Source organism: Miniopterus schreibersii, assembly GCF_964146895.1.
Source record: "Miniopterus schreibersii genome assembly, chromosome: 1".
In the NCBI taxonomy this organism is placed as follows: domain Eukaryota; kingdom Metazoa; phylum Chordata; class Mammalia; order Chiroptera; family Miniopteridae; genus Miniopterus; species Miniopterus schreibersii.
In genome coordinates this window covers 7,248,947-7,274,809 of record NC_138101.1, presented here as the reverse complement: position 1 = coordinate 7,274,809, position 25,863 = coordinate 7,248,947, and the positions used below count along the sequence as shown (strand labels likewise).

The following is a 25,863-nucleotide window of genomic DNA, read 5'->3' as shown; positions in this document are numbered from 1 at the left end:
AGAAAAGGGAAGTGAAAGATAATGGGAGAGGTGCAGTTTCCAAATAAGGCCACTCTCTCCATCCCTCCTCCCCAGCCCCTTCCTTTCCATGTAGCCCTGCTGACCCTGCAGTGGACCCCAAGCACTACCAAAGCACCATGGACTGCGAGGACATTTCCTGTAACTATAAAATCATTATTATCTGTATCGTATGTTCCGTGGTCCTGGTGACGGTCATCACGGTGCCCCTCGTCCTAAGGAAGCGTGGAAATGGCACCACTCCCGACTTCCCTAAGATCGTCCTGGAGCGCTGCACTCGCTACACTGAGGACCTGTGGCCCGAGCTCCGGTGAGTTGGTATCTGCTGCCCACCGCTGGGCACCGCGCGGTGGTTACGGGCTGAGGCCGGGGCGGGGCGCGGGGAGCGCTCGGGATGCCCACTCCAAGCACCCGGTTTCTGCTCGGCTCACACCCGCCGGGCAGGGCTGCGGGCCCAGGACCCCGCGTGCAATTCCGCGCGCCCCTGGCGGGAGCTGCGGGCGGCGGCCGGAGCCAGCAGCAGGGCGCGGGGCGGCGCCCCCCAGCTGGGCCGTGGGGTGCGCGCAGGCAGACCCGCCCTGCCCCGCAGCCGCGCTGGGCTCGGCGCGCAGGGCTCCGCGCAGGGACCGACACCTCCCAGCTGCTGCAGGGGCGCCGGTGGGGTGGGTGGCCCTGGGGCTTGCCGGCAGCTTCTGTTCTGCCTGGGGTTTCCGCTCGTGGTCTCTGGGCTTAAAATGCCCGCAGGTTGCAGATGACACCTCCTTCAGCTGCTTGCGGAACTCGAGGGGCGGGTGGGGGCTCCGGATGAGTGTCGCTGATAGAGAACAGCAGCCCCTGCTTCTTGCGCGGTGGGACGGGCGTGTTAACGCGTCATGAACTAGACGCAGCGGAACAATGGTAACTTTAAAGGTTGAGCTGCGGGTTCCAGGCGAAGGGGAATCCGCTGGGTGGATCTGGGCAGCCCTGGGAGCCCCCCCGCAGGTGCTGGGGCCTTTCCCAGGGCCCTCGCCCCCCCAGTCCCGCCCTCTCCAGAGGGAGCCCTGCCCCCCCAGTCCCGGGACTGGGCCTCAGGGGAGAGCGCACTCCTGAAGCTGGGCCCAGAGCAGACGCGCTGGGAAGCGAAAGGCCGCCTCTGGGCTGCCTAAGGCGGCGGGGAGAGCCTGGGTCTCATGCCCAGGGTTCGGGGGCGCACAGTGCCGCCGCCCAGACACCTGCGGTCGGGGCCGGGACAGGGGTCCCCCCAGCCCCTCACCCCGCCCGCTGCGCCCCTCCCTGCAAGCGCCCAAGGATTCGCCTCCAATGACCCCAGGGGTCTCCACTGCAAATTGGTCAAGTCCAAAGACTGCCAGTGTCCCGTAAGTTTTCTTTACAAATAACTAACTAGCTGAGAGAGACTAGAAGGTGAGGCGTTCCTTCAGGTTGTGACAAAAACACTTCTTTGTGACAGAAAATTAATGTCTAATTTTCAATCCCATTAATTCATTCAACAAATATTTGCTGAGCACCTACTATGTCCCGGGCAGTGATGTGGATACTGACGGTACAGGAGGGAATGAGAAAGTCCCCACTCTCACGAGGCTGCCGTCCTGGCTGGGAGACGTGTCTCAACGAATGTCTTTGTACAGATACTTTTGCGTACCTATGTTTCTGTAGAATAGGTTTCTGTAGTGAACTTGCTGTATCAAAGGAAGAATTATGCCTATTTAAATCTGGATAGGTATTTCTAAGCTCCCTCCAAAATAACTGTATTGCTTTAGACTCCCATCCCCATCTGTCAGAGGACCTGACTGCCCCAAATCTCCTCACTGCTGAATACTATCAACTCTTCTTCATTGTGAGAACAGTGATTTCTGATCGCTCCTTGATTGTCACTGAGTTTTCGCATGTTCTATGCGTTTATTGGTCATTTATACTTTTTTCTGTAAATTTCTTGTTCTGGTCCTAGCTAATTTCTCCTGAGCTGCTTGTTTATTTCTTTTTGGGGGAGTTAGTTCTATACTATACATTACACATATAGAGTTTTCTCTCTCTGCCTGTGCTCCTTGCATCAGATTTAATGTCTGTTGTCTCCCCAGAGACCTGAACCTCAAGGGCATGACTGATTAATAGCTTTCTCCTTCTTTCCACGCTGTTGAAAGTTTGGCGCCCTGACTATCGCCCTTGTAATCGTGCCCTCCTAACACCAGCGATCTCTCCCTGATAAACCTTACAATCTGTACCTGCCGGGTTACTCTCTCCTGCCCTGGTCTTTTATGTTGGGCGAAAGCAGCAATTTATGTCAAGTATTTAACCTAGTATTTCTCCTTTGACCCAGTTCTTTTAACCTCTGCAGGCCTTTATTGAAACTATATAATAACAGCTGGCCTGTGACTCAGTGGTTGAGCGCTGACCTACGAATCGGGAGGTCACGGTTCGATTCCCGGTCAGGGCACATGCCTGGGTGAGGGCTCGTCCCCAGTCGGGGGCGTGCAGGAGGCAGCCGATCAGTGACACTCTCATCATTGATGTTTCTCTCTCTCTCTCCCTCTCCCTTGCTCTCTCTCTGAAATCAGTATAAACATATTTTTTTAAAACCCTATGTAATAACATAAAATGTGGTGTTATGTAATACCAAGCAAGACAAAACCAGTGTAAAAATTACACAGGTAATAATTGTAACTGCATGTGTGAAACTGGATGTAAAGAAAAAAGATGGTAAATGATGGCACTGCTGGGTTAATAATGGGATTATCGTAGGTTCCCTTCCTTATTATTCTTCAGTTTCAGATAATCTGTAATCGGTATTTTGCTTACCTATTACTACATAACAAATCACCCCAAAAGGGAGTGGCTTAAAACAGAAACCATGTTATTACTTTACACGATTCTGTGATTGATTGGGCTTAACTAGGCGGTTCTTCTGCTTCCTGTGATATTGGCTGGGCCTGAAGTCACCTGAGCACCCAACTAAGCTGGAATGTGCAAAACAGATCAGACATCACTCACATGAATGACACCTTGGAGGGGTCAGCTGAAAGCCTGCTGTCACCTGGGAGGCTGGACAAGCTAGGTCCCTCTTTTTCTCCATGACATCTTAGAGCCTTACAGTCACAAAACTGAAGTCTTGACTCTGTGAACATATTTTACTGTCAGTGCCCTGGATGTGGTCATTGCCTTGAGGCCCTTCCTCCCTCCCCCCCTTCCTTCCTCCCTCCCTCCCTCCCTCCCTCCCTCCCTCCCTCCCTCCCTCCCTCCCTTCCTTCCTTCCTTCCTTCCTTCCTTCCTTCCTTCCTTCCTTCCTTCCTTCCTTCCTTCTTCTTCTTTCTTTTTGTAATTTCCTTTTATTAAAAAAAAAAATCTTTATTGTTGAAAGTACTACAGATGTCCCTATTTTCCCCCATTGACTCCCTCCACCCTGCACCCCCCCATCCAGGCCTTCACAAGGTTATTGTCTGTGTCCATGGGATGTGCATATATGCATATAAGTTCTTAGGTTAATCTTTCTCGCCCCCCCCCTCTGAGATTCATCAGTCTTCTAGAAGATTCCATGCTTCTATGTCTCTGGATCCATACTACCCAAAGCAATCTAAAGATTCAATGTGATTCTTATCAAGATACCAATGGTGTACTCCACAAAACTAGCATAAATATTCCAAAAATTTATATGGAACCACAAAGACCCTAAATAGCCACAGCAGTCTTGAGAAAGAAAAACAAAGTTGGAGGAACCACGGGACATGATTTCAAACTATACTGCAAGGCCACAGTAATCAAAACAGCATGGTACCGGCATAAAAACTGACACAAAGATCAATGGAACAGGATAGAGAGCCCAGAAATAAACCCATGCCTTTACAGTCTATCAATATTTGACATAGGAGGCAATTCATACAATGGGGTAAAGACAGTACATTCAATAGATGGTGTTGGGAATATTGGTCAGATATGTGCAAAAAATGAAACTACACCACCTTAAACCATACACAGGAATAAACTCAAATGGATTAAAGACCTAAATCTTAGACTTGAAACCACAGAAATCCTAGAAGAAAATATAGGTAGTGAAATTTCCAACATTTCTGGAGAAGTGTTTTCTTTTGATATATCTTCTCAGGCAAGGGAAACAAAAGAAAAAAATAAACAAATGGGACTATATCAAACTAAAAAGTTTTTGCACAAAAAAGGAAACCACCGAGAAAAGGAAAAGACAACCCACCCAATGGGAGAACATAATCACCAAAACATCTGCTACGGCCTTAATATCCAAAATTTATAGGGAGAACCCAACACCTAAACAAAACAACCGAATTAAAAACTATACAATGACCTGAGTAGAGGCTTCTCCAAAGAGGACATACAGATGGCCAAGAGACATATAAAAAGATGCTCAATGTCTCTAATCATCAGAGAAATGCAATTTAAACCCGAATACAATATCATCTCACACCTGCCAGAATGGCTGCCATCAATACATGAACAAACAAGTGCTGGCGACGGTGTGGACAAAGGGAGCCCTGGTGCGCTGCTGGTGGGGATGCAGACTGGTGCGGCCTCTGTGCAAAGCAGTGTGGAGGTTCCTCAAAAATTAAAAGTGGAGCTGCCTTATGACCCAGTGACCCCACTTCTGGGAATATATCTGAAGAAACCTGAAGCCCTGACTCAAGACTGTACGCATCTCTCTGTTCATAGCAACACCATCTAGAGTAGCCAGGAGCTCAAGTGCCCATCAGGAGTTGAGCGGATAAAAGAGCTGTGTGACATTTGCACAGAGGAACACCACTTGGCCATAAAAAAGAAGAAAATCTGGATGGACCTGGAGAGTATTATACTAAATGAAATAAGCTAGTCAGAGAAAGACAAATACCATATGACTTCACGTAACCAATGAAATGAAATGAAGAAACAAGCCAATATGTCTGAGAATATTAAAGGCACAAAAGAATTAGAAAGAAAATTCCCAACAGCTAATGTGGGCATTAAATGCCGAGTGTGGGGCCTTTTTGAACCCAGGTCCCTGTATGACTGCACTGGTCATATGTCCCATGAAGTCAGTCTTGTAGTTTGGCACAGTGGGGACTGAAACCCAACTCTGTCTATCCTTGGACTCAGCAGCCCCATTAGGCTGGTGAGAAAGCTGAGGCATGGAAGAATTTCCCCGAGGCCCAGAGCTGGTGAGTGGTAGGGCAGGTGTTCGCCCCGAATGCACAGCCTGGAGCTACTGAGTCGTGTGGCCTTCAGAAGGGTGTGCTCGCAGCAGCTCTCAGGGCCTGGCCCCCATTCCAAGTCTACCAGCCTTTCTGTGGACTGCAGGGGGGCAGCTGCTGCTCTTCTGTCAGCCTCAAAGGTGAGTGAGGAGGCCGCACTGTGGGCTCACAGAGCTCTTCCTTTTAGGGAGGCAGGGTGCTTTGTCTTGGTACTTCAGGAGATATCACAGGTTCCTCCAGTAAAGCAGCAGAATGCCGTGTCCTGCCCTGGTCGCCAGGACACGTTCTTTGTGGTTTATCTCACCGCTTGAACCTCCCATCACCCGTTAGAGCTGAGGCAGGAAGGACTCGCTCACAGCCGCACCGCTATCCGGGGTCCATGGTCCATGGGAGGCTCTGCTGAGTAATCAGAGCACCGTGGGTGAGCCGGGTCCCTCTGAAAATCCTCACAGAGCACAGCCCGTAGATGCCCCTAATGGGTTGGAGTAGCTGCAAGAGGTGACATCTATTTGTGACGCTGCCTCAGAATCCTGGTGCTTGTGGGGAGTGAGGCATGAAGCAGGGGCGAGAAGCTGGATGGAGGTCAAGGGCCTGGGCTGCCTGGCCTGGAGGCCCCCGATGGGAGACAGACCCCCCCGGTGCACGAGCAGTGCTTGTGCAAGGGGCTCAGACGTGTGCTGTGTAGCTGTGCAAGGCAGAACCCGAGACCCAAATCGCAAAGAGCTGAGCAAAGCAGCCAGATCTGCACAGCGCATCGCAACTTGAATTCATTTGCTGAAACAGGCGTTTCAAAGGTTAAGAGCTCGCCTCCCTAACATGCGGAATAACACACGCCAAAGATTTATGAGCCCATAAATGATAACGTCAGCTCAAAGACCACTTGGAGGCACTGAGTATTTACAAGTATTTGAAGGGAATATTAGAATTATATTTACAGCTGGGATATCAACCTGGTTAATGTTCTACAAGGCAGTAGTAAAATGCCATGACCTTTGGGGATATCTTTCTCTTGGAGAGAAAGCACTTGCATCTCTAACAGACAAGATCTCCAAGTAAGTGCCAAGGACAAAGATACATTGTGCTGGGTATTGTGTCCTGGTCAACCGGTCAAATCATGCCCCCTGGGACACTGAAGGGCCGTGTTGCCCATCTCTTTGCCTTCTATCCAAGTTTTAATGTTTCCGTAACATTTTATCCAGTAAGTATTTGTTGAGCTCCTCTTATGTCAGCAAAGCCCGCTGGATCCTGACCGAATTCCTGCTCAGGTGGACTCACGTTCCGGGGGCAGAGGCCTGAGGACGCCGGCGGGACAGAGCGCGGCGGGTGCGGGACCGGCGGGGGAGCTGGGGCAGGGGGTGTTCAGAGGCGCAGATGCGGTAACGACCTAAGGAGGGCTCCCTGAAAGCTCACCTGTCAGCAAGGACCTGACGGCAGAGGGGAGCAAACCCTAGAACCGTCTGGAGAAGAGCATTCTGGGCAAGAGGAAGAACCGGGGCGAAGGTGACGAAAAACAGCGAGAATGCCCTTAGGGTGGGAACTTGCTGTTACAGACATTTGCAGAACTAAAGAAAATAACCCAGCCTCCCTTTACCTGTTTCCCAACCTCAGTAATGATCAACCCTGGGCTGGCCCTATCTCATCTGTCTCCTCACTTTTTTCCTAAAGTCCTTTTATTAAAACTGTTCTTTTTAAATTAATTTTATTGTTGAGAGTATTACAGAGGTCCCCCATTTCTCCACCTTTGCCCCCCCATCTCCCACCCCAGTGCAGGCCTTCGCCTGTCTGTTGTCTGTGTCCATGGGCTGTGCATATGTCCTTATAAGCCCTTTGGTTAACCTTTTCCCACCCTCCTTCCCGTCTCTCCTCTCAGATCTGTCCGTGTTTCATGCATCCGTGTCCGTGGTCCTATCTTGCTCGTCAATTTATTTTGTTCTTTAGATTCCACATATGAGTGAGTTCATGTGGTACTTGTCTTTTTCTGCCTGGCTTATTTTTCTCAGCATAGTACTCTCTAGGTGCCCCATGCTGTCCCAAAGGGTAAGAGATCCTTCTTTTTCGCAGCTGCGTAGTATCCCATGGTGTGAACGTCCCACAGCCTTTTATCCGCTCATCTAGTGATGGGCACTTGAGCTCTTTCCAGATCTTAGCCATTGTAAATAGTGCTGCTATGAACATCAGGGTGCATATGTCCTTTCTGATTGGTGTTTTGGGGTTCCTAGGATATATTCCTAGAAGTGGGATCACTGAGTTAAATGGCAGCTCCATTTTCAATGTCTTGAGGAACCTCTATGCTGTTTCCCATCCGGGCTGCCCCAGTCTGCATTCCCGCCAGCAGTGCCCCAGGCCTCCCCTTTCTCCACACCGTCGCCAGCACTTGCTGTTTGTTGGTTTCAGAGGACAGACAGATGCCCAAGAGACATATGAACAAATCCTCAACATCCCTAATCATCAGAGAGATGCAAATTAAAACCACAATTAGGCTTCACTTCACACCTGTCAGAATTCCTAAAGTGCTTTAAGCAAATTCCACACTTCATGTCATTTCATCTCTAAATGTTTCAGTCTGTGTCTCCAACAAAAAACAGCATTAAAAACATAGCGAGAATACCATTATCATACTTCACAGAATTAAAAGTAATTAGTCCTTTAAGAGTAGTATCCAATATCCACCCTGTGATCAATTTTTCATGATTTTCTTAGAAATGGGGCGAGGAAAGAAGCATGAAAGCTTCTTAGAGACTCTTGAATTAATTCGGATGGGAGCTGATGTCATTGCATAGTGATGGACGGTGGTGAGAATGGACGGATTCTGGGTACGTTTTGAAAGTAGACCCCTATGGATTTGTGTGTGGGGTGTGAGAGAAAAAGAAAAACCAAAGATGACTCCAAGATTTGGGGGCTGATGGACTGGGAAAATGAATCGTCATTCGTGAAAAAGGGGCAGACCGGGGTGTAGCAAGTTGGGAAATGACTCAGTGGTTTGATTTTGTTTCTGTTGGCTTTGCAGTGTCGCTCGCCATCCAAGTGGAGACGTTGCGTAGGAGGTTGGTTCATATGAAGTCTAGAGTACTAGGGGGAGGTCTGGGCTGGAGATTAAATGTGCACGTCCACAGTGCAGAAGTTCCAGGCAAGATGTGTGAGGAGGAAGTGTAGTCAATTCCTTCAGTGATTTCAACTGGTCAAGTAAGATACGGACAGAAAACCAGCCCAGGGACTGATGACTTAGCCAAGGTCAGCTCGGGGGGAGTGGTAGTAATGAAAGTCTGTCCAACATGCACTCAGGAAACAACAGTAGGGGAGGAACTGGAGACTGTCTACGGAGACAACTCTTGCAAAGGGTTTTGCTGGAAAGGAAACAGAAATGGGAGAGTGGCAGGATGGAGAAGATGGGGTTCAAGATGGAAGAAACTTGGGTTCGTTTGAGAGGCTGCTCCTTTAAAATCGGCTGAGAAGTCACCTAAGGAAAGAACATGTCGACATTCGTGCAGCTTCCTGCGGCTCTTCACAGTTGGCTCACCAATATCAAACTCAGGAGCAGTTTTTAAGTAACCCACCTGTGATCATTTTTACAAAACGTTCAAGTGAGTAAAAATGATTTTTCTTTTTCCACTTACCCAGTTTGTTTGTGTACAATTTAATTAAATTTTTTTTAAGCTTTTTTTGTTTTTGTTTTTTATTGATGTCAGAGAGAGGAAGGGAGAGGGAGAGATAGAAACATGGATGCGATAGATCAGCTGCCTCCTGCACACCCCCTACTGGGGACTGAGCCTGAAACCCAGGCATGTGCCCTGACCAGGAATTCAACCAGCGACCTCCTGGTGTATGGCGGATGCTCAACCAAGGGAGCCACACGGGCTGGGCTGAATTAAAATTTACATTTAAAAAGCAAGCACAACAAATAGATAAGTAACAACCAAGTCAGTAGAAACAGAAGTTCTTGGGAGTAGCCTGTTAATTACGTAGAAGACAAACAAACGTACAGAGAGAGCAGAGTGTCCGCTTAGACAGTGACTCAGATAAATAGGGGTCAGTTAAGACTTCTTTGCAATAAATGATCAGGCGTTTTTTTCTTGCCATTAAAGGAACCCCTTAGAAATATTAGAAAATTACCAAGGCAAAGTTTCTTTAAATAAAGGATGGGGAAAGAATGGATACAGGATTCTGGGAACAAAACAGGAAACTGAGTGAGAGATGAATTCAAGAACTGAGATTCTGTGTGTGTGTGTGTGTGTGTTTCAGAGACTGAGGGTTTGGGGACAGTGATAATATCCATGGAATTCTGTAGTTGGTCCGAGTAGAGAGCAGGGGATTATCTCTTTCAGCAAAACATCACCTCTAAATATCCACTCGGGAGCAATGAGATAATGAGGACCTTGTTTCTGAAGACAATAAAGAAAGTGAAAACTGAGGTAACGAATTTGACAGATACAGGGAGCAAGAGAATAAAGTTCTGTGTCCTTCCTTCCAACGACCTTCTGTCTGTCTAATTGTAACAGTAAAGCATGCCCACTGCAGAGCACGGGAGAGTGCAGAGCTGAAGAGGAGAGTGCAGAGCGCCCCCCGACGTGGAATTCTAAATAGTGGACAGTTTCCTACAAAGCCAGGAGACTCACAGAAGGAAGATACACACCTGTTAAAGCGGTGGCCTCACCATACACAGTGTTACAGACAGAATTCAAAGTTCTTCCACAATCTGACCTTTGAAAAAGTTGCTGAGCTCAGTTTTTCACTTCCCACTAGAATGTATCAACCATGGTACATCCACATGGTAGGAAGTTATGTGCATTTTTGGTGTTTGGATATATATATATATTTAGATATGTCTTTACTGATTTCAGAGAGAGGGAGGGAGAGAGAGAGAGAAACATCAATGATGAGAGTCATTGATCGGCTGCCTCCTGCACGCCTCCGCCTGGGGATCGAGCCCACAACCCGGGCACGTGCCCTGATGGGGAATCGAACCTCCATCCGCTGGATCCTAGGTCGATGCTCAACTACTGAGCCCCGCTGGTCGGGAGGCGTTGGATATTTTTAGAGTAGTGAGTAAAGCTTGATTTTAAGGGACATTAGAAACTTGTCCAAGGCATATTTTACTTGGCCACGATGTGTATAGGCCTTGATATTGTTCAAGTGTTTCTTTTTCTGATTATGACAACCAAGCAAATGTAAAGTCCTTTCTGCCTTTGGCACCTCATGGTTTCAATATTGTAAACTCCTAATGAGATGGGGCCCTCCTTACCTTGCTGGGAGTCAGGGCTCCCTCCTGAGCTAACAGCTAGCGCAGTGTCAGAGCTGCGGTGACTCAGTCCCCCTGGGAATTCTTCAGGACGAAGGCAGCTGAAGGTGCGGTTGTAGGTGGGAGATGTGGGACCCAAAGGCCAAAGGTCCAAGGCCAGCGGAGCGACCCTGCACATTGGGGGACTTGGTTTCACGGTTCAATCCTGAGTAAAATGTTTCTAAAGGCACCTGGAGCCGGTGTGCACATCCCGGTGACAGCCGAGCCGGGCCACTGGCTTCGCGGGGCCTGGTCCTCCCCAGTCTGTCCGCTCAGGGCCCCTGGTTCCTCTTCTGTGCCCCTTCTTCCCCGTCAGCACCCCTCTCACGTAAGGAATGCTCACTTATGAAATACTGAGCACCCCGAGATGCCCACAGAATAACCCTGGAAATATCTATTTAGTCACCATGCGGCGCTCCAGGCAGCAGATTGTTTGCGGATTTGTTTCAGATCCCTCTTCCAGATTTTAACAGAATACGTTACAGAAAAAGTCAAAGTACCCATCCTCCCAATTTCCTTTTCTTCTCTCTCAGTGGCAAATGAGGCTACTTGTTTTTCCTGTATCTTTCCAGAAATGTCCTCTGAATGCGTAACTTTATATTCGCTTCTCCTTCGCGTCCTCTCTCCTGTCCCGCCCGGCCCTGGCCAGTGCGTGTTCATGGTCAGCGTGGTCTAGCGCTAAGTTCCATAGCGCTGCATTTTATGGAGGCTTCTGTTTTGTTTCTACCCCATCTGGACTTGTACTTACGTTGTTTTAAACCTTTTACAATATGTTACCAAAAATGCTGCCTCAAAATCCCTGCATGATTAAGACAGAATCCGGGAAGTGGAATGGCTAAGTTAAAGAATATATTGCCATTTTAATTTTGAAGACAGCCAAATTTCTCCTTATGAGGCAGTTCTCTCCTTGAGGCACGGAGAGTTTCTCTTTCCCCATAACTTTACTACACAGGTTGTTTTGAATTTTTTTGGATTTTCCTGACTTTCTGATTTTTATCAATATGATAAGGGCAGATTTTGCTGCAGTTTAATTTTAATATGTCTTTAGTTTTTGTTCTTTCTCTGTAGGAAAAAGTTTGTTTTTGCCAGGTAAATACTTAATACTCTGCCTGACACTTAGCAAGCATTCTAATTATTATTATTATTTTTTTAAATATATCTTTACTGATTTCAGGGAGAGGCAAGGAGAGGGAGAGAGAGAGATAGAAACACCAATGATGAGAGAGTCATTGATCAAGCCCACAACCCGGGCATGTGCCCTGACAGGGAATCGAACCCCGATTGCCTGGATCCCAGGTCGACGCTCAACCGCTGAGCCACGCCCAGTCGGGCAAGCATTCTAATTATTGAACAATGGAATGTGAATATAAACTAGATAAAGTTGTGTTTTCTTAATATAAATATACTTCGTAAGTTCATGTTTATAACAACTGGATATTATAATAGTGATCAGTAGAATTTAATGAGTAACAGAATTTGAACTAAAGGGTTACAAGTTACTGTCACAGGATGATTCAGACCTAGGTGATGTATTGTAGAACTGAATGCCTGAAACGTGTATAATTTTATTAACCAATGTCACCTCAATGAATTCAATAAAAATAAATAAATTTCTTTTACTAATTTGTTTTGCTTTACAGTTTTAGGATAATTTTCATCCCAACTGATAATTATGAAGGAAGTGGCTTGCTGAATATTGTAGCAGAAAATGTGCTCAGGCTTGATAGGGGGACAAAAGGTGGCGGCATGAAAGGATAGATGCCAGGACATTGCTTTTTTAATCATACACTCATGATATGTTTTTCCCAAGATCTTCCCCTAAATAAATTCACAAAATAAAAGAAAAAAACAACAATTTAGGAATCAATAACAAAAAGATAGGCATTGCATTTGGAAATTAAAACAGCTCTTGACATGACTTCCTTGCTGATCATTCAGATGGTCAGGTCCCCATCTGCATATTCCTGGGCCAATCCCGAACCCCTGACGCCGTTAACCACTCCCGCTGGCTGGGCAAGACTGCTGACCGAGAGGAAGGCCTGAGCAAGGGGCCACAGAGGACCGAAGGAACTGTAACACGGGTACTGCTTGAGCCCCTGTTCTGTTCTAGGCCCTGTTCGGAGAGGATTTCAGAGTCAATGGCAGAATATCTGTGTCAGATAGATACTTCACAGACTGGGAAAGAGAGGCAGAGAGAGGCTGAGCGGCTCTCCCAAGGACACAGAGTGTAACTGGCAGAGCCAGAGTTCAGACAGGCAGCCTAACTCGAGGGCCTGCATCCCTGCCACAGACAAAAGGGCTCTCCCCTGTTTCCTGTCCCAGAAAGAGCAGGGGGCAGGGTGCTTCTGTGGAGGCCTGCGCCATGCTAAGGCTCTCGGGTTCCTTGGCTTCTCTCTCAGGAAGCTAGTCTGCGTCCTGGGGGCAGAAGGCCCCGGGAGCGGCCTGCTCAGCCAGCGCCCTGCAGTGGGAGCAGGAAACAGGAGCCTGGGCTTCCCGTGCCCAGCTCAAGCTGCCTGGCCTGGTACTGCTCTAGGATCCTGCTCCAAAGGCCGGACGTGGCCCTGACAGGGACAGTTGAACGCTCCCGGTGGAAACCCACGTCTCTGCCCCGAGGAAATGACGGACTGTGTGCACTTGTTAACACAAACACACCAAGTCCCACCCGCCCTCCCCAGGGCCCCTGCAGGCCCGCATCCCTTCCTCCTGCCCTGCCTGCTTTCCCGCCTCCAGGGGCTGTTTAAAGGGGACCTGGAGTGAAAATTCTATTTCAGATTCTTTCTCCTTCTGTGGGGCCAGCTCAGAGTTTCCCAGGGTGATTTTTCCAAAGCAAAAAACAGATGAGGACACTTCCATGCCTAAAACCATCAGTGGCTTCCCACTGTAATTAGCGCAAAATCTGAAATCTTTTCCTTGGCCCAAGAGGCTAAGTGATCTGCATCTCGATTATTTCCCTGCCTGATTTCTCGCCATGCCTCCCCTTCCCCCAAGCTTGTTTCTTCACCCTGCAGTGATGCTGTTCCTCTCAGTTCCTCAACTCAACTGGATTTTACATTGTCAAAGCCTTTGCACATGCAGTGCCCTTGGTCTCGAATGCACTTTTTCTCCTCATTTAGTCTCAGCTCAAGGGATCTCTCAGGGAGACCGCCCCTGGCCAGCCTCCCTAAAGTGGCCATTGCTTCAGTACTGGGCTGTCACCCATCCCCACTGCCTTCCTGCACCCTAATGATCATCGGCACTTGATTGTTGTCTAATTTTCTTGTTTGTGTGCTGTCTGCCTGTCTAACCAGAGAGGCAGCTCCACGAGGGCAGGGACTTTGTAGGGCGGGAACGGTAGTGCTCACCCATAACATGATCTCGCTCATATGCGGAATCCAGTGAACAAATACACTGATGAACAAAATAGATCCAGAGACAGAAGCATGGAAGAGACTCAGGGATCTCAGAGACAATGGCTGGGGGAGAGATTAACCAAAGAGCTTATATGCACCCAACCTGGCGTGGCTCAGCTGTTGAGCATCGACCTAGGATCCGGGCAATCGGGGTTCGATTCCCGGTCAGGGCACATGCCCGGGTTGCAGGCTGCAGCTGATCAATGACTCTCTCATCATTGATGTTTCTCTCTCTCTCCCTCTCCTTTCCTCTCTCTGAAATCAATATATATTTTAAAAGAAAAAAGACAACTTTAAAAAAAAAAAGAGCTTATATGCATATATGCATAACCCGTGGACACAGATAATAGTGGGGGGGGGCTTGGGGGGGGCGGAGTGGGGTGGAAGAGGTCAAGGGGGGAGGAAAGAAGGAACATCTGTAATACTTTCAACAATAAAGACAGGTTTTAAGAAAGGTTGTACAGATTAGATGAGATCGTGTGTTTGAACTACAGGGCACTCAGGAAAGGCTTCCTACATGAGATTTTTGGGCAAGGGGTTATTATGCTCCCAAAATATGTTTGAAATCTAATTATTCATGCTTTCTCTATTTTCTGTGTTTTATCTCACAGAGATAAAAACTGCCCACAAATAAAGGATGCGTTCATAAACGCATTTATTTCCAAGGATCCTTGTAAATCTACAGAACGAGACTATGAAGAGCTGATGCGTCTGACCCATCAAACCATACCCTGCAGCAAGGTAACTGGGTCAAGCTCTTGATTTTAACCCTGAGACTGAAAGCCAGAGGGGAGGGGTCACAGGGCCAAATTTTGACCAGGATGAGGGAAGAGGAAAGATCTGGACATTAGAATGTAGGTGTGGTTGTCGGGATGGAGCCTGTGGGGCTACAGGGAAAACAGGGTATGATCAGCATTTAGGGCAACGGGGAGGGAGATAAGAGAGAAATGGGAACACGCAAAGAGGAAGGACATTTGTGTAAGAATCAGGCAAAGTAACCCTCACAAGAAACTCAACCCACCCAAACAAAAAGATCGTAGCTTTATGTAATTACAAAACTGTTCCCTGACCTCTGGCGGTAACTTCAAATCAAGATCAATGACTTCAATTTACATTTGCCACCCTGTGGAACAAGCAGGTCCCCTGTCACCACCCCCATTTCACCAGAGAGAAAGTGAAGCCTGGGGACTTTAGGTGACCAGTGACTCCTCAAGTTTGATGATCTTGAAAGTGAACAGTTGAAATGGCACAAGAGTTGGAGGCCTGGGTTTTAACACATTGCTCGATTATACTGGAGAAAGTCTGCAGTGCAGGGAATCTTTTCCGAAGTAGCATTGAAGGTGAAAATTCAACATGTCCCCGGTCATCTTCGTGAAGCCCTTAAGCTATATTCCCTCACCCAGCAGGAGAAAGCTGGAGCTATATGGAGCTCCTGCGGGGGCACCTAGCATGCCCAAGGCCTGACCAGGAAGAGCTGCTTGGTAGACAAACAGCTGGTGACACTGTGGAATGAGTGCCTGTGCCCCAGACGTGGGCTCAGCACTTTATTTGCATTGTCTCATTTACTTCCTCAGCACCCCAAGAGTCTCTTACAATTGTCCTTGCTACCATTTTACAGATGGGGAAAGTGAGGCTTTGCAATGCTCTGGGTGTCCCGGGTCAGACAGCTAATGGGCAGTGACGCTGGGCTTCACAGGGCAGTGACCCCAGGGCCCAGGCTCCAAACACACTCTCCACGGCCTCCGAGTCAGAGTGAGCGGATCCGTGGAGCTGAAGAGCGCTCAGAAATTTCATTGCTTTACCTTTACAAGAGACCCTGAAAAAGTCACTGTATTTGCTCTTTCCTTTCCCTTTTCTTTCTTTTCTTTCTTTCTTTCTTTCTTTCTTTCTTTCTTTCTTTCTTTCTTTCTTTCTTTCTTTCTTTCTTTCTTTCTCTCTCTCTCTCTCTCTCTCTCTCTCTCTCTCTCTCTCTTCTTTCTTTCTTTCTTTCTTTCTTTCTTTCTTTCTCTTTCTTTCATGCAGAAGGGGAGATTTGGGAAGAGAAGCTGTTGTACAGAGCTCTTTGAGAAACAAAGAGCACTTCTCCCCCAAAGCAGCAGGGAGATAACATTGTTTTGCAGAAAACTTGAAGATTTTGTAACTGCTTAATGCCCCCTCCAAAAGTGTTCCTAGCCTATGTTTTGTGTAAGATTTTGATCAGTGGCTTTCAGACATTTTTCTGTTTTTACTGCAACCCAGAGTAGTAAGTTCAGTTTACATTGTGACCTAAAACAACCCCCCCCACACACACACAGCAGCAACACAATGAACAACATTTACCAGGCTGTATGTGATTCACTCTGATATTTTCTGTGTTTGTCTATCATTTAAAAAGATGTGTATTTGTGGGGGATTTAGCTTGCTAAATTGATCTCAACAATAGTTTGTGTTTAATCTTCCTTAGAGTGTTCTTTGGAGCAAATCAAAGGAGCTGGCAAAAAGATACACCAGTACCCGCCCAGGGTTGATTTTAGTGGGAGACACGCTGATGGGCTACATTGCTGAAAACCTCACCTGGTGCGGAGACGCAGGCTCCTCTGGTGAGGATCGGGGCCATGTGGGATCGTCTAGGGATGTGTGTGTGGGGTGAGAGCCCTGAGCTCTGCTAGGGGCCCTGAAAGATCGAGGTGGGGGACGGAGCCCCAGGGCCCACCCTGATGCCATCTATGCCCCAAATGACAGCTCAGCCTGATGGACAGCGGTGTTCTTTAGACCAGCTGGTGTGTTCATCCCTCCTTTCCTACCCGTCACCACCCCCCGAGTCCAGCACACTAACGTAGTGCTTGCTGGGACAGTTCTAACACTCTTACTGCCCACTCCTCAGCCCTGTAGGTCAGCTTCCATGGCCACCACCGTGGGCTTGTCTCTGTCTCTAACCAAAAACCTAAATTCCACAGCTATCTTTTGCCTCTGAGATAAGGCCCCAGTTCCTTAGCATGGCCGGGCCCTGTCTCTCAGATGCCTCAGCTTCCAGCATTCCTGTTCTCCTGCCTTCTGCTCTGGTGGTCCTAGTCTAAGCCCACAAGGCTGCTTCTCACCTGCCTTTGCACATGTTCTCTGCACGGAATACCTCCCTCTCCCTCCTCTGTCTGAAGACTCTTACTCATCCTGCAAAATCAAGTTCAACATCAGCCTTCCCCAACGGTGCTGCACACCACCTCCCACCCAGGTTGACCTTTCTGTGATTTATTCCATTATGCTGGATGGAGTGGTCTCTGGAGGCAGGGCTTCTGTCTAATTCATCCCTCTATCCCCGGGACTTAACTCTCCAGTGTCTGTGCCATCAAAGGCAGTGGGTAAAGTAAACGTGGCATATGTATTTCTATAAAACAGCCCATTATTCAGCCTCAAGAAGGGAAATCCAGCCATTTTCAACAGTGCAGATGAATCTGGAGGGCATTGCGCTAAGTGAAATAAGCCAGACAGAGAAAGATGAATGCTGCATGGTGTCACTTTATATGTGTGGAATCTAAAACAAGAAATTAAAAACAGGAACTTATAGAAACAGAGTAGAGAAGTGGTTGCCAGGGGCAGGGAGTGGAGTAATATGGACAGCCTGCTAAAAGGGGTCAAACTTCCACTTATAACATGAGGAACGTCCGAGGATCTAGTGTAGAGCATGGTGACGATCGTTGGTAACACTGTAGAAGGGTAATTGAAATTTTCCAAGAGAGGAGGGCCTATGTTCTCTCACAGACACACCTGCAAAGATAAATATGGGAGTTGATGGCTGTGTTAACTCCACATGGGGAAATCTCTGCCCAGTGTACAGATGTCTATCAAATCATCACATTGTACACTTTAAATATCTTACAGTCTTATTTGTCAATTCTGTGTCAGAAATAACTAAAAAGTGTTTATGCATTAAGGCAGGCATCCTCGGGAGAAGAGACGTAGGAACTGAATTCATCCCTGAGTTTGGTGCCTGAGTTTGGTTCGAGGCCTGAGCTTTCTCAATGGGGACAGTGTAGAAAGTCCAGGCTGTCTGAGCCTAGGGTGTGGGCCTAGCATGTGGGGGCAGAGAGCTGTCAAAGGAGAGAGTCAGCAGGAGGCAGAGGAGTGGTCAGGGAGAATGGCCCAAGGCCCACTTCTATCTGTGATTTCCCTGCACTCTGGGATGATGTTGGGAGCTTGCCTGTCAGACGAGCTTTCTGCAGTTTCCCAGAATGCAGACTCAAAGCTGGTCACTGTGTTCCTGTCTGGGATTTGGAGGGGAAGGTAAGGACTCAGATGGGAGTCAGGTGTACACAGTTAAATTGGGCCCATTCTCCACCCTCCACCTCGGCAGAGCCCCTTGGATAGTGGCTCTGCTTTGACTCCACAGCCAAGGAGGGATGGAGCTTAATGACACCTTGACTTTCCACTGCAATTATTTTCTATAAACTCTGTCTTTCAGAAATTAACTACGAGTATTGCAAAGAGAGCGGGAAAGACTGTGTAAACAACACTGTGTTTGAATTCTGGAAAGCTGCATCGAAAAGGGTAGGTACCAAAAGCGAAATTCTAGAATTGGAGAGGCCATGGAATGAAGAGGTCATCTAGACAGTGGTTGGTTTGAATCCTTTTGGGATGAAACATCCTTTTAGAAACAGAAGTTTGGGATTCCTTCCTGAGGAAAAGGTTCCTGAGTACATTCTAGATTTTCACAGATAATTTTAGGGCTTGCGTGGAGGGCCCATGGGCCCCATGGAAGAGTCCTTGCTCTTGCCCATTGTTTGGGCTTCGGCTGCCAGGAATCTCCTGCTCGGTTTAATCCTCTGGCCCAGGTATTGGCCAGTCCTAGGTTCCTGGAACAGTCTTAATAATCCGCAAGTGCAGACCACGCCCTGTGTGCCAGGCGCGGTCCTTGGGCTTCACCTGGATTGAAACCTTTCATCCTCACACGAACCCTCTGAAGTAGGAACCATGAGCATCACACCAATTTAAGATGCCCAAATAGTAGGAAAGCCTCTGCTGAAGGTCCACGGTGAGGGGCAGGTCTGGGAGTTAATCCCACTGTCTCACTCCAGGTCCAGAATCGGGGCTGGGAAACAGTCACCATCTTCCCCAGCCCCTTCTCTCTATATTTCTCACTTCGAGCTAAGCTGCCTTTGTGCATATTTCTTTTTTGTGTAAGTCACTCCTTCTCGCGCAAGTGGACTAGGGAGAAAAGGGAAAGAAAGGAAGGAAGATGTGAAGGAAAGAGAAAGAGGGAGAAAGTAAAGCTACACTACTTGTAATTCTCCAAAATTCAATTCAGACACTGAGGAGCTGGGGCCAGTGGAAACTCACATCTGTTAGGTGCCTATTTGTGACAAACCCTGGGCCAGGCGCCTTACCTATGTCGCCCCATGTAATCCTCACAGTGGGTGCTGAGGGAAGGTTCTGGTGAGGAAATGAAGACTCAGAGGATAAGAGACTCATCCAAGGTCAACGGGCTGGTTAGGAGACAGAGCCCAACCCACTGTAAGGAGATTCGGGTAAACCCTGGTAGAGAAAGGAGGTAGCCTGGGATTTGAAGCAGGAAGACTGTTTCTACTTGGAAAGATCCTTTACCACCCGTCTGACCTTCAATTGAGGATAAAACTCAGGCCTGTCTCAGGTTACCACAATGTTGAAACAGGATACCGCTATCCCGCTCACGAAGAATGCATTCTTTTAACAAATATTTGTTGAGTACCCACTATGTGCTGTGAAAAATCAGAGGCACCTTACAGGCTTTCGTTGTTTGTTTTTTGAGAAGGGTTTCTTGCTTTTTCTGAGAACAGTGTCTATTTGGTCCCTCTATGATATGTTTTGGGGCAGTGCTGTTGCTAAAAACTTGTAAAGCCAAGTCTCATGTTATAACTGACAAGCACCTGTTAGTGTTCCCCGCGCTGTCCTTGGAGCTAGGAGCACAGGGGTGATGGTGACGGACGGTGCACCCTCCCACTGGGAGCTCCCTGGGTGCACCTTTATCTTGGCCAAATGCGAGCTCATGGATGTAAGTAGACAGCCTTCTTTTACCAGACTAGGTCCTTTCTTTTTCTGACAGTAGAGGCAGTGCCTTTGGGGTTTGAATCCCCATCCCACTTTCTCAGTTCCATGTGACCTTGGGGTAAAGGGACCCAACACTTACTTCACGGGGCTTTGAGGATTACCTAGCATTGCGGGGTCAGTGCTTGACCCCCTGTGAGCACTCCCCTGAGTTAGCACTTGTGACTGACACTTATTGGCCTCTGCCCTCTGCCCCTCACCACAGGCAGGACAGAAGCCACAGTGGATTTTCACAATTCTGTTTCAAGTGGCTCAGGGTGTTTTATCACCTGCAGACTAAAGGCCAGCTTTCTTTTCTTTTCTTTTTTTAATATGTCTTTATTAATTTCAGAGAGAGGAAGGGAGAGGAAGAGAGAGAGACAGAAACCTCAATGATGAGAGAGTCCTTGATGAGCTGCATCCTGCAGGCCCCCTGCTGGGGATCGAACCAAGATCTCGTGGATCATCGCTGGATGTTCAACCACTGAGCCATACTGGCAGGGCGAGGCCAGGTTTCTTGGCAAAGCCTTCATGGCCCTCCATGAACGAACTTCCCTGTCCAGCTTCAGACTCCCCTGAAGGTGGCCCTACACACCACTCTTCTTCCACCAGGAGACCTTTCTGAATATTCATTCATTCCCCACCTCTCTTTGTCCCTGGGCAAGCCTCAGTGCCACCTGTCTCATTGTTCCGTTTCCTTACCCCTGGATGGTCTGCTCTGCTCCCTAAATGAAAGGCTCAATGTCTACAGTTTTTGGCACCAAGAAAGCTCCTTTATCTTCCTCCTGCAGCAATGTTCCTCTTACCCCGCTGAACTTGTGACTTCTGAGCCACCAATTTAGTGACAATGATGTTGAACCTCACTGTGCAAACAGAGATCAGAGAAACCGCTGCCAGAGCTCATGTGAAGCATAATCCCTCCAGTGGTTTGGGATGAAAGTCCATAGACCTAGTAATACTGAGCTGGGAACATACAGGTTATTTTCCCCATAACCACAAATGCTAAGAGCTGTGTTGGGTGCAGCTGCTGGGGTATGCTGACTCAATCTACATGCTGAGGAATTGTGGGCTTTCTTTTCTTTTAAAGTTTGCAAGAAATTCCTGTGGTGTGGTCCAGGCGGTGCTCAGTGGGTCCCACAGGGACACCTTTGATAAAAACAGGTACTGGGGTGAGGAGGGTGGAATGAGGACCGGGGTTTAAATGGTGATGTAAAAGAACACAGGCCCTTATTTCTCTGCATTGTGTTTGCAAGGGTTAGCTCAGCCCCGTAGTAGATATTTCCCCTGTAGCAAAATATGCTCCTGATGTTTAAGGTCACTCCTGAAGATTTGGGCCAAAAAAGGTAAAACTGTATTCAATGGAGAGATTTGTCTTTCTAAGTGAATGTTTTTGTCTATTTTCCTGCTGCGCATAATCCTCTAAAGGGCCTAATGGTCCTTGTGCTGTGTGCAGCTCCCCCTCTGGACTCTGAGGCCTGGTGGAATTTCCTCAGCTCTGTCTTCCTTTACGCTCCACGCTGCCCATTTCCTTCCTTGGTCCACGCTGTTCCCCATATGACCAGCCCCCTCCCTCCCTCTGCCTCGCTAAACCCTCCCCATCCACGCAGATCTGCCCCGCGCCTCTGTCCTCCGTCGACACCTGAGTCCCACTCAGCACCACAGCTACGAGTGGGCACATCGGGAGCTGCGCCGTGCTCTTGACTTGCCTTATCCCCTTGCAGGCGGTGTCCGCAGTCTAGCTCAAAGCGGGGCCTCCAGAGGCCGTCCCGTGTTCTGTACGGGACTGTAGGCAGGGCGCGTCACCCCTGGGAGCCTGTGGTGGTACCTGCAGAGGTGGTGGCGAGGTGACGATGGGCTGAGACAAGCAGGAAAAAGGCCGAGCTCTGTGCCTGACAGAGGGGGCGCCCCTTGAGAACCAGCTCTTCTCTCACTGACTCCACGCCGTGGACACCCCAATGCCTCCTCCTCTGCTGACTCTGTACTTAGTGTTCACCACGTGGGTGACCTTTCCAGTCTTTGTTCTCCAGTCTTTCCCTGGGTAAGGCTGGATAGAGAGGGGGGAGCAGTCTAGGTGCCCCCAATGAGTTCCCCTCTCTCCTGTTTTCATATTTAATTCTACGAAGAATCATTTGTCCTTTTGTCTTCTTCTTTTGACCTCAACCTTGTGGGCCTTTGGATGAAAGTGCTGACGTCTCAGAATTTTATAATCTGGTAGGAGGGTCCTCTGTACTTGCCGTGGGAGTGGCCGGCGTCAGCGACATGGGGAAGAGTTGAGGGTGGGGCTAGAGCAGGACGTCAGTCTTTCAAAGCCCGGCTGCAACGTGCCTGAGCGGGTGGATGGCCTGGGGATTGCATGGCTGCAGAGTCTGCTTCAGCAGGGGTGGTGGACTGAGGTTCTGTCCTTCCAACTAGCTCCCAGGCGATGCCGTTCTGTTGGTTTAAGGCCCACTCTTGGAAAACCAAGTTCTTAAAGAATCAACATCATGGTCCAGATAAGGAATCTTATTGAGAGGGCCTTACTCATTGAGGGTCACACTGAAAGGGTAAAGGTGGCTTCAGTTCCAGAGGGTGGGTTCCAACCAATGGCGACCCACCTGCTGGCTTTCCAGGGGCTATGGGTACCTGAACCATTTCGTTTGGGGTTAACAATGTTCCTTTTCTCTTATATCTTAGCATTTTTCTAAGTGTGGAAGTCCCTCATTTGAATCCAAAGAGTGTTACTAAACTACAAGTCTGGCTGACGTATGAGACTGGAGGAAATCTCAGGTATATGTTACTACTTTGTACCCATATATTCTCAGGGTTACTTTAGGAATCACTGTGCAAAAGAATCCACAGTCTCGAGAATGCTTTGAGGAAAGACTGGCTCAGGAAATGAATGAGGACTTTCTGTACATTCAGCCCATCCCCACAACCTCTCAATTTTATCTCCATGTTGGGTATCTACCTAGTTCTCACCTTCAGCTCCCCTGCTGACCTGTGAACAGTTAGAGGCAGCCTCAGCTTCACCTCCATATGCCAGGGCTTTGTGCAAGGCCTGCTACCTAGAAGAAACCGACTCAGGGAATGCTTGAAGATCTTGTTATTTTAACACTTTCTTTGTTCTTTCCCAGGCACAGATGCTCTGGTGTCGAGATGAATGATCTAAAATCAATTGTAAGTGAGAAGAGAATTGCATTTATCTGCAAGGAGATTACAGAAAATGAGTTGTTCTTGAAGAAGAAATAGCCATCTTGCCATCTGTGGGCATTTTCCCTGGGGCCTGGATGGAGATCTGGGATAGTGACCTATGGTGACCTCTCTTCCTCCGCCTCCCCCCCCCAGCCTCCCCCAGAGGTGTTCACAGCCAGGGACCTTCTGAAGAAAACAGGCTGCTGCTTCTGCTGTTTCTTGCTCAGCAGCTGACACTCATGGCCCACATCTGTGCCATGTTGGAGCCAGACATTTGTTTTCATCATCTAACATCCCTTCTCAGTATTTATTTTTATGACTTTACAAGTGAAATGAAACTCAGCTGGGCCCCACCTTAAGTCATTCACTCCTGGACTTGACCTTTCTCCATGTTGTCACTGCGGGAGAGGAGCTTGTCTGGATGCTAAGTGCTCAACCCATACTTTTGTTGCTAATGAAGGGTCTTTTTCCCTTGATGAATTGAACGATAGATGTATTGAACTGCCTCAAGATTTCCTTTTTTGCTTTCTTGTCATAGGCCTATCCATCTTCTTCAGTGTGCAAAAACTCCTAAGCATTCGTCTTGCAGCTCTGTAATATGAGCCGTAGGCATGGTGGTTTCAGGTCTTTGAGATCTTTGTACATGATCATGCACAACTCAGAAATACCCTGGTGGAAAGCTGAAGATTTGGGGGATCTTCTGTCATCATGTCAACACCAGAGATGAAGCCTTTCCCCCAAAAGTCTTAAAATAACTTGCCCGGCCAGGTGTGGCTCAACAAAGCGCTTGAGCATTGACTTAGGATCCAGGGGATCGGGGTTGGATTCCCGGTCAGGGCACATGCCCAGCTTTTGGGCTCCATCCCCAACAGGGGGCATGCAGGAGGCAGCTGACCAATGACTCTCTCATCACTGATGTTTCTATCTCTCCCTCTCTTTGAAATCAATAAAGATATATTTTTTTAAAAATTAAAATAACTTGTGTTATAAGCATAGTTTTTATTTTTATTTCGATATATTAATATTCAACAAAAGATGAATTACTATATAAAATTAAAATGAAAATTTTACATTGTTATTTTAATTTTCATATGATGTTTATATGTTGGCAACATCCTTTCTATTGAAGAATGACTACACCAAACCTCTCTAACTGAAACAGGCAAGTAAGGAAAGGTAGATACCCAAGCTTTTCAGAGCACTTTACATTTCCAAATGAGTGGCCTTGTCTCAGGATATATTATTGTACCCTTTTTACTGATAAACTATCATGGGTTTGGGTCATAGTTATGGGTCATGTTGGCGAAAATATTCTGTAGGATGTAAGCTACCCATGTGCTTGGTTCTTTACCTCTAACCCTTCTAACAGCTCTATGAGGTTGGTATTTGTTAGAGAAGAAAATGGAAGAGAGGTTAATATAATTCACCCAAAGTCATTCATTGAGTTCGAGGTAGAGGCTGAATTTGAAGTGAGCTCTGTCTGACTCCAAAGTACATGCACTTTATCTTTCTAGACCTATAATCCCAAACTGATAGTGCCTTGTGCTCTCTTCAAACAAATACATGTTGGATTAACTTGAATACAATAGAATCGAGAATGTGATTTTTCTGGATAGTTTCAAAATAGATACTTTTTCTCCATCTTCTTCCTCCCCCTCCTGCTGTTCATGCTCAGTGTCTCACACCTGTAGCAGGCAGTCAAAATACGTATTGTTCCTGGTACCGGCAGTTCACTTTGTTCATTTCTCTTTCTTTGTCTTGGTCAGAATTATCACTTTTATTACTCTCTCAAAGAACCAACCTTTATCTTTGTTGATTTTCTCTTTCTTTTTAAGTCTATGTGTATTTTGTTCTTCTCTTTATTATTAGGTATATAGAAATTCCTTTGGATTTATAAAATAAGCTTCCTGCAATGGAAGTTTAGATCACTGATTTTTTTAAGCTCATTTTTTTACACATATATTTAGTACTATAATTTCTCCTCTGAGTAGTGCTTTAGCTGCAGCTTTTAAGTTTTGATATCTCTCCTTTCATTATCATTTACTTAAAATATATTTTCTAATTTGATTGTTATTTAGAAATGTGTTGCTTAATTTTCAAACATCTGGATATATCCCAGGTTTTTTTTTAAAACATAGATGTTTGAATGAAAAATTATCAAACTAATTTGAGACTCCTTGAGGGAACCCACTTGGTTTGTTGAAATCAGCATACATTTGGGAGTCAGGCATTTCTGGGTTCATATTTTGGCATCACTCTGTGATCTTGAATGAAACACTTAACCTCTCTGAACTTCAATGTCCTGGTGACACAAATAAGGATTATCAATTTACCCCCCATTAAAGTGTGGTGAGAACCAAAGAAGATGACAGAAATTACAAGCCACAGTGCCTTGTAAGTAAGCGAGTACTGAACCAAGGTTGACTCCTTTCTGGTTGCCACTGGCTGGCAATCCAGTTTCCTTTAGGAGCCCTCGTAGCTACAGCCATGGTGGTCAGCCATGGATTCTTCACTAGCCCCTTCTCCCCATGGGATTTACTCTTGACTGGACATGAGGCTGGGTGCTTGGGACCAGGGCTGATTAAGATTCAGACTTGTCCCAAGTCCACCTGCACAGCGTCTTCAGCAACAGGCCCCTGCCAATCCACTGGGTGACCTGGCTGTTTTCCCCGCAGGACAATGCCTGGCTTGTTGTTGGGCTTGCTTGCTGCTTTCTGGACTCTCTGGGTGTATCTTTCTTGTTCACGAGGATGCCCCTGGAAGGAGGTGCCTGTGTCAGAAAAATGTTGTTCTT

General features: G+C 47.4%; 1 protein-coding gene across 2 annotated transcripts; it reads left to right on the top strand.

Moving 5' to 3' along the window:
- Positions 1-24,033, top strand: LOC308555484 (ADP-ribosyl cyclase/cyclic ADP-ribose hydrolase 1-like). 2 transcript variants are annotated; one of them, XR_013998547.1, is made up of 7 exons: positions 1-328; positions 14,477-14,606; positions 16,309-16,444; positions 18,301-18,386; positions 20,251-21,059; positions 22,572-22,664; positions 23,012-24,033. XR_013998547.1 is itself a non-coding variant. In XM_081133828.1 (7 exons), the coding sequence occupies exons 1-7, from the start codon at positions 138-140 to the stop codon at positions 23,124-23,126; spliced, it is 825 nt and encodes a 274-aa protein (XP_080989954.1). In that variant the 5' UTR covers positions 1-137; the 3' UTR covers positions 23,127-24,033. The 2 variants fall into 2 exon arrangements, 1 of the variants encoding a protein (XP_080989954.1); XM_081133828.1 differs by having other exon boundaries at positions 20,986-21,059.
- The last annotated feature ends 1,830 nt before the right edge of the window (positions 24,034-25,863 follow it).

What these genes read in the sequence shown, in the direction of transcription:
- LOC308555484 (XM_081133828.1), top strand. Translation starts at nt 138, where the DNA reads ATGGACTGCGAGGACATTTCCTGTAACTATAAAATCATTATTATCTGT. An exon ending in GACCTGTGGCCCGAGCTCCG is followed by an intron (nt 329 to 14,476) that starts GTGAGTTGGTAT and finishes TTTATCTCACAG; the next exon opens with AGATAAAAACTGCCCACAAA. An exon ending in GACACCTTTGATAAAAACAG is followed by an intron (nt 21,060 to 22,571) that starts GTACTGGGGTGA and finishes CTTATATCTTAG; the next exon opens with CATTTTTCTAAGTGTGGAAG.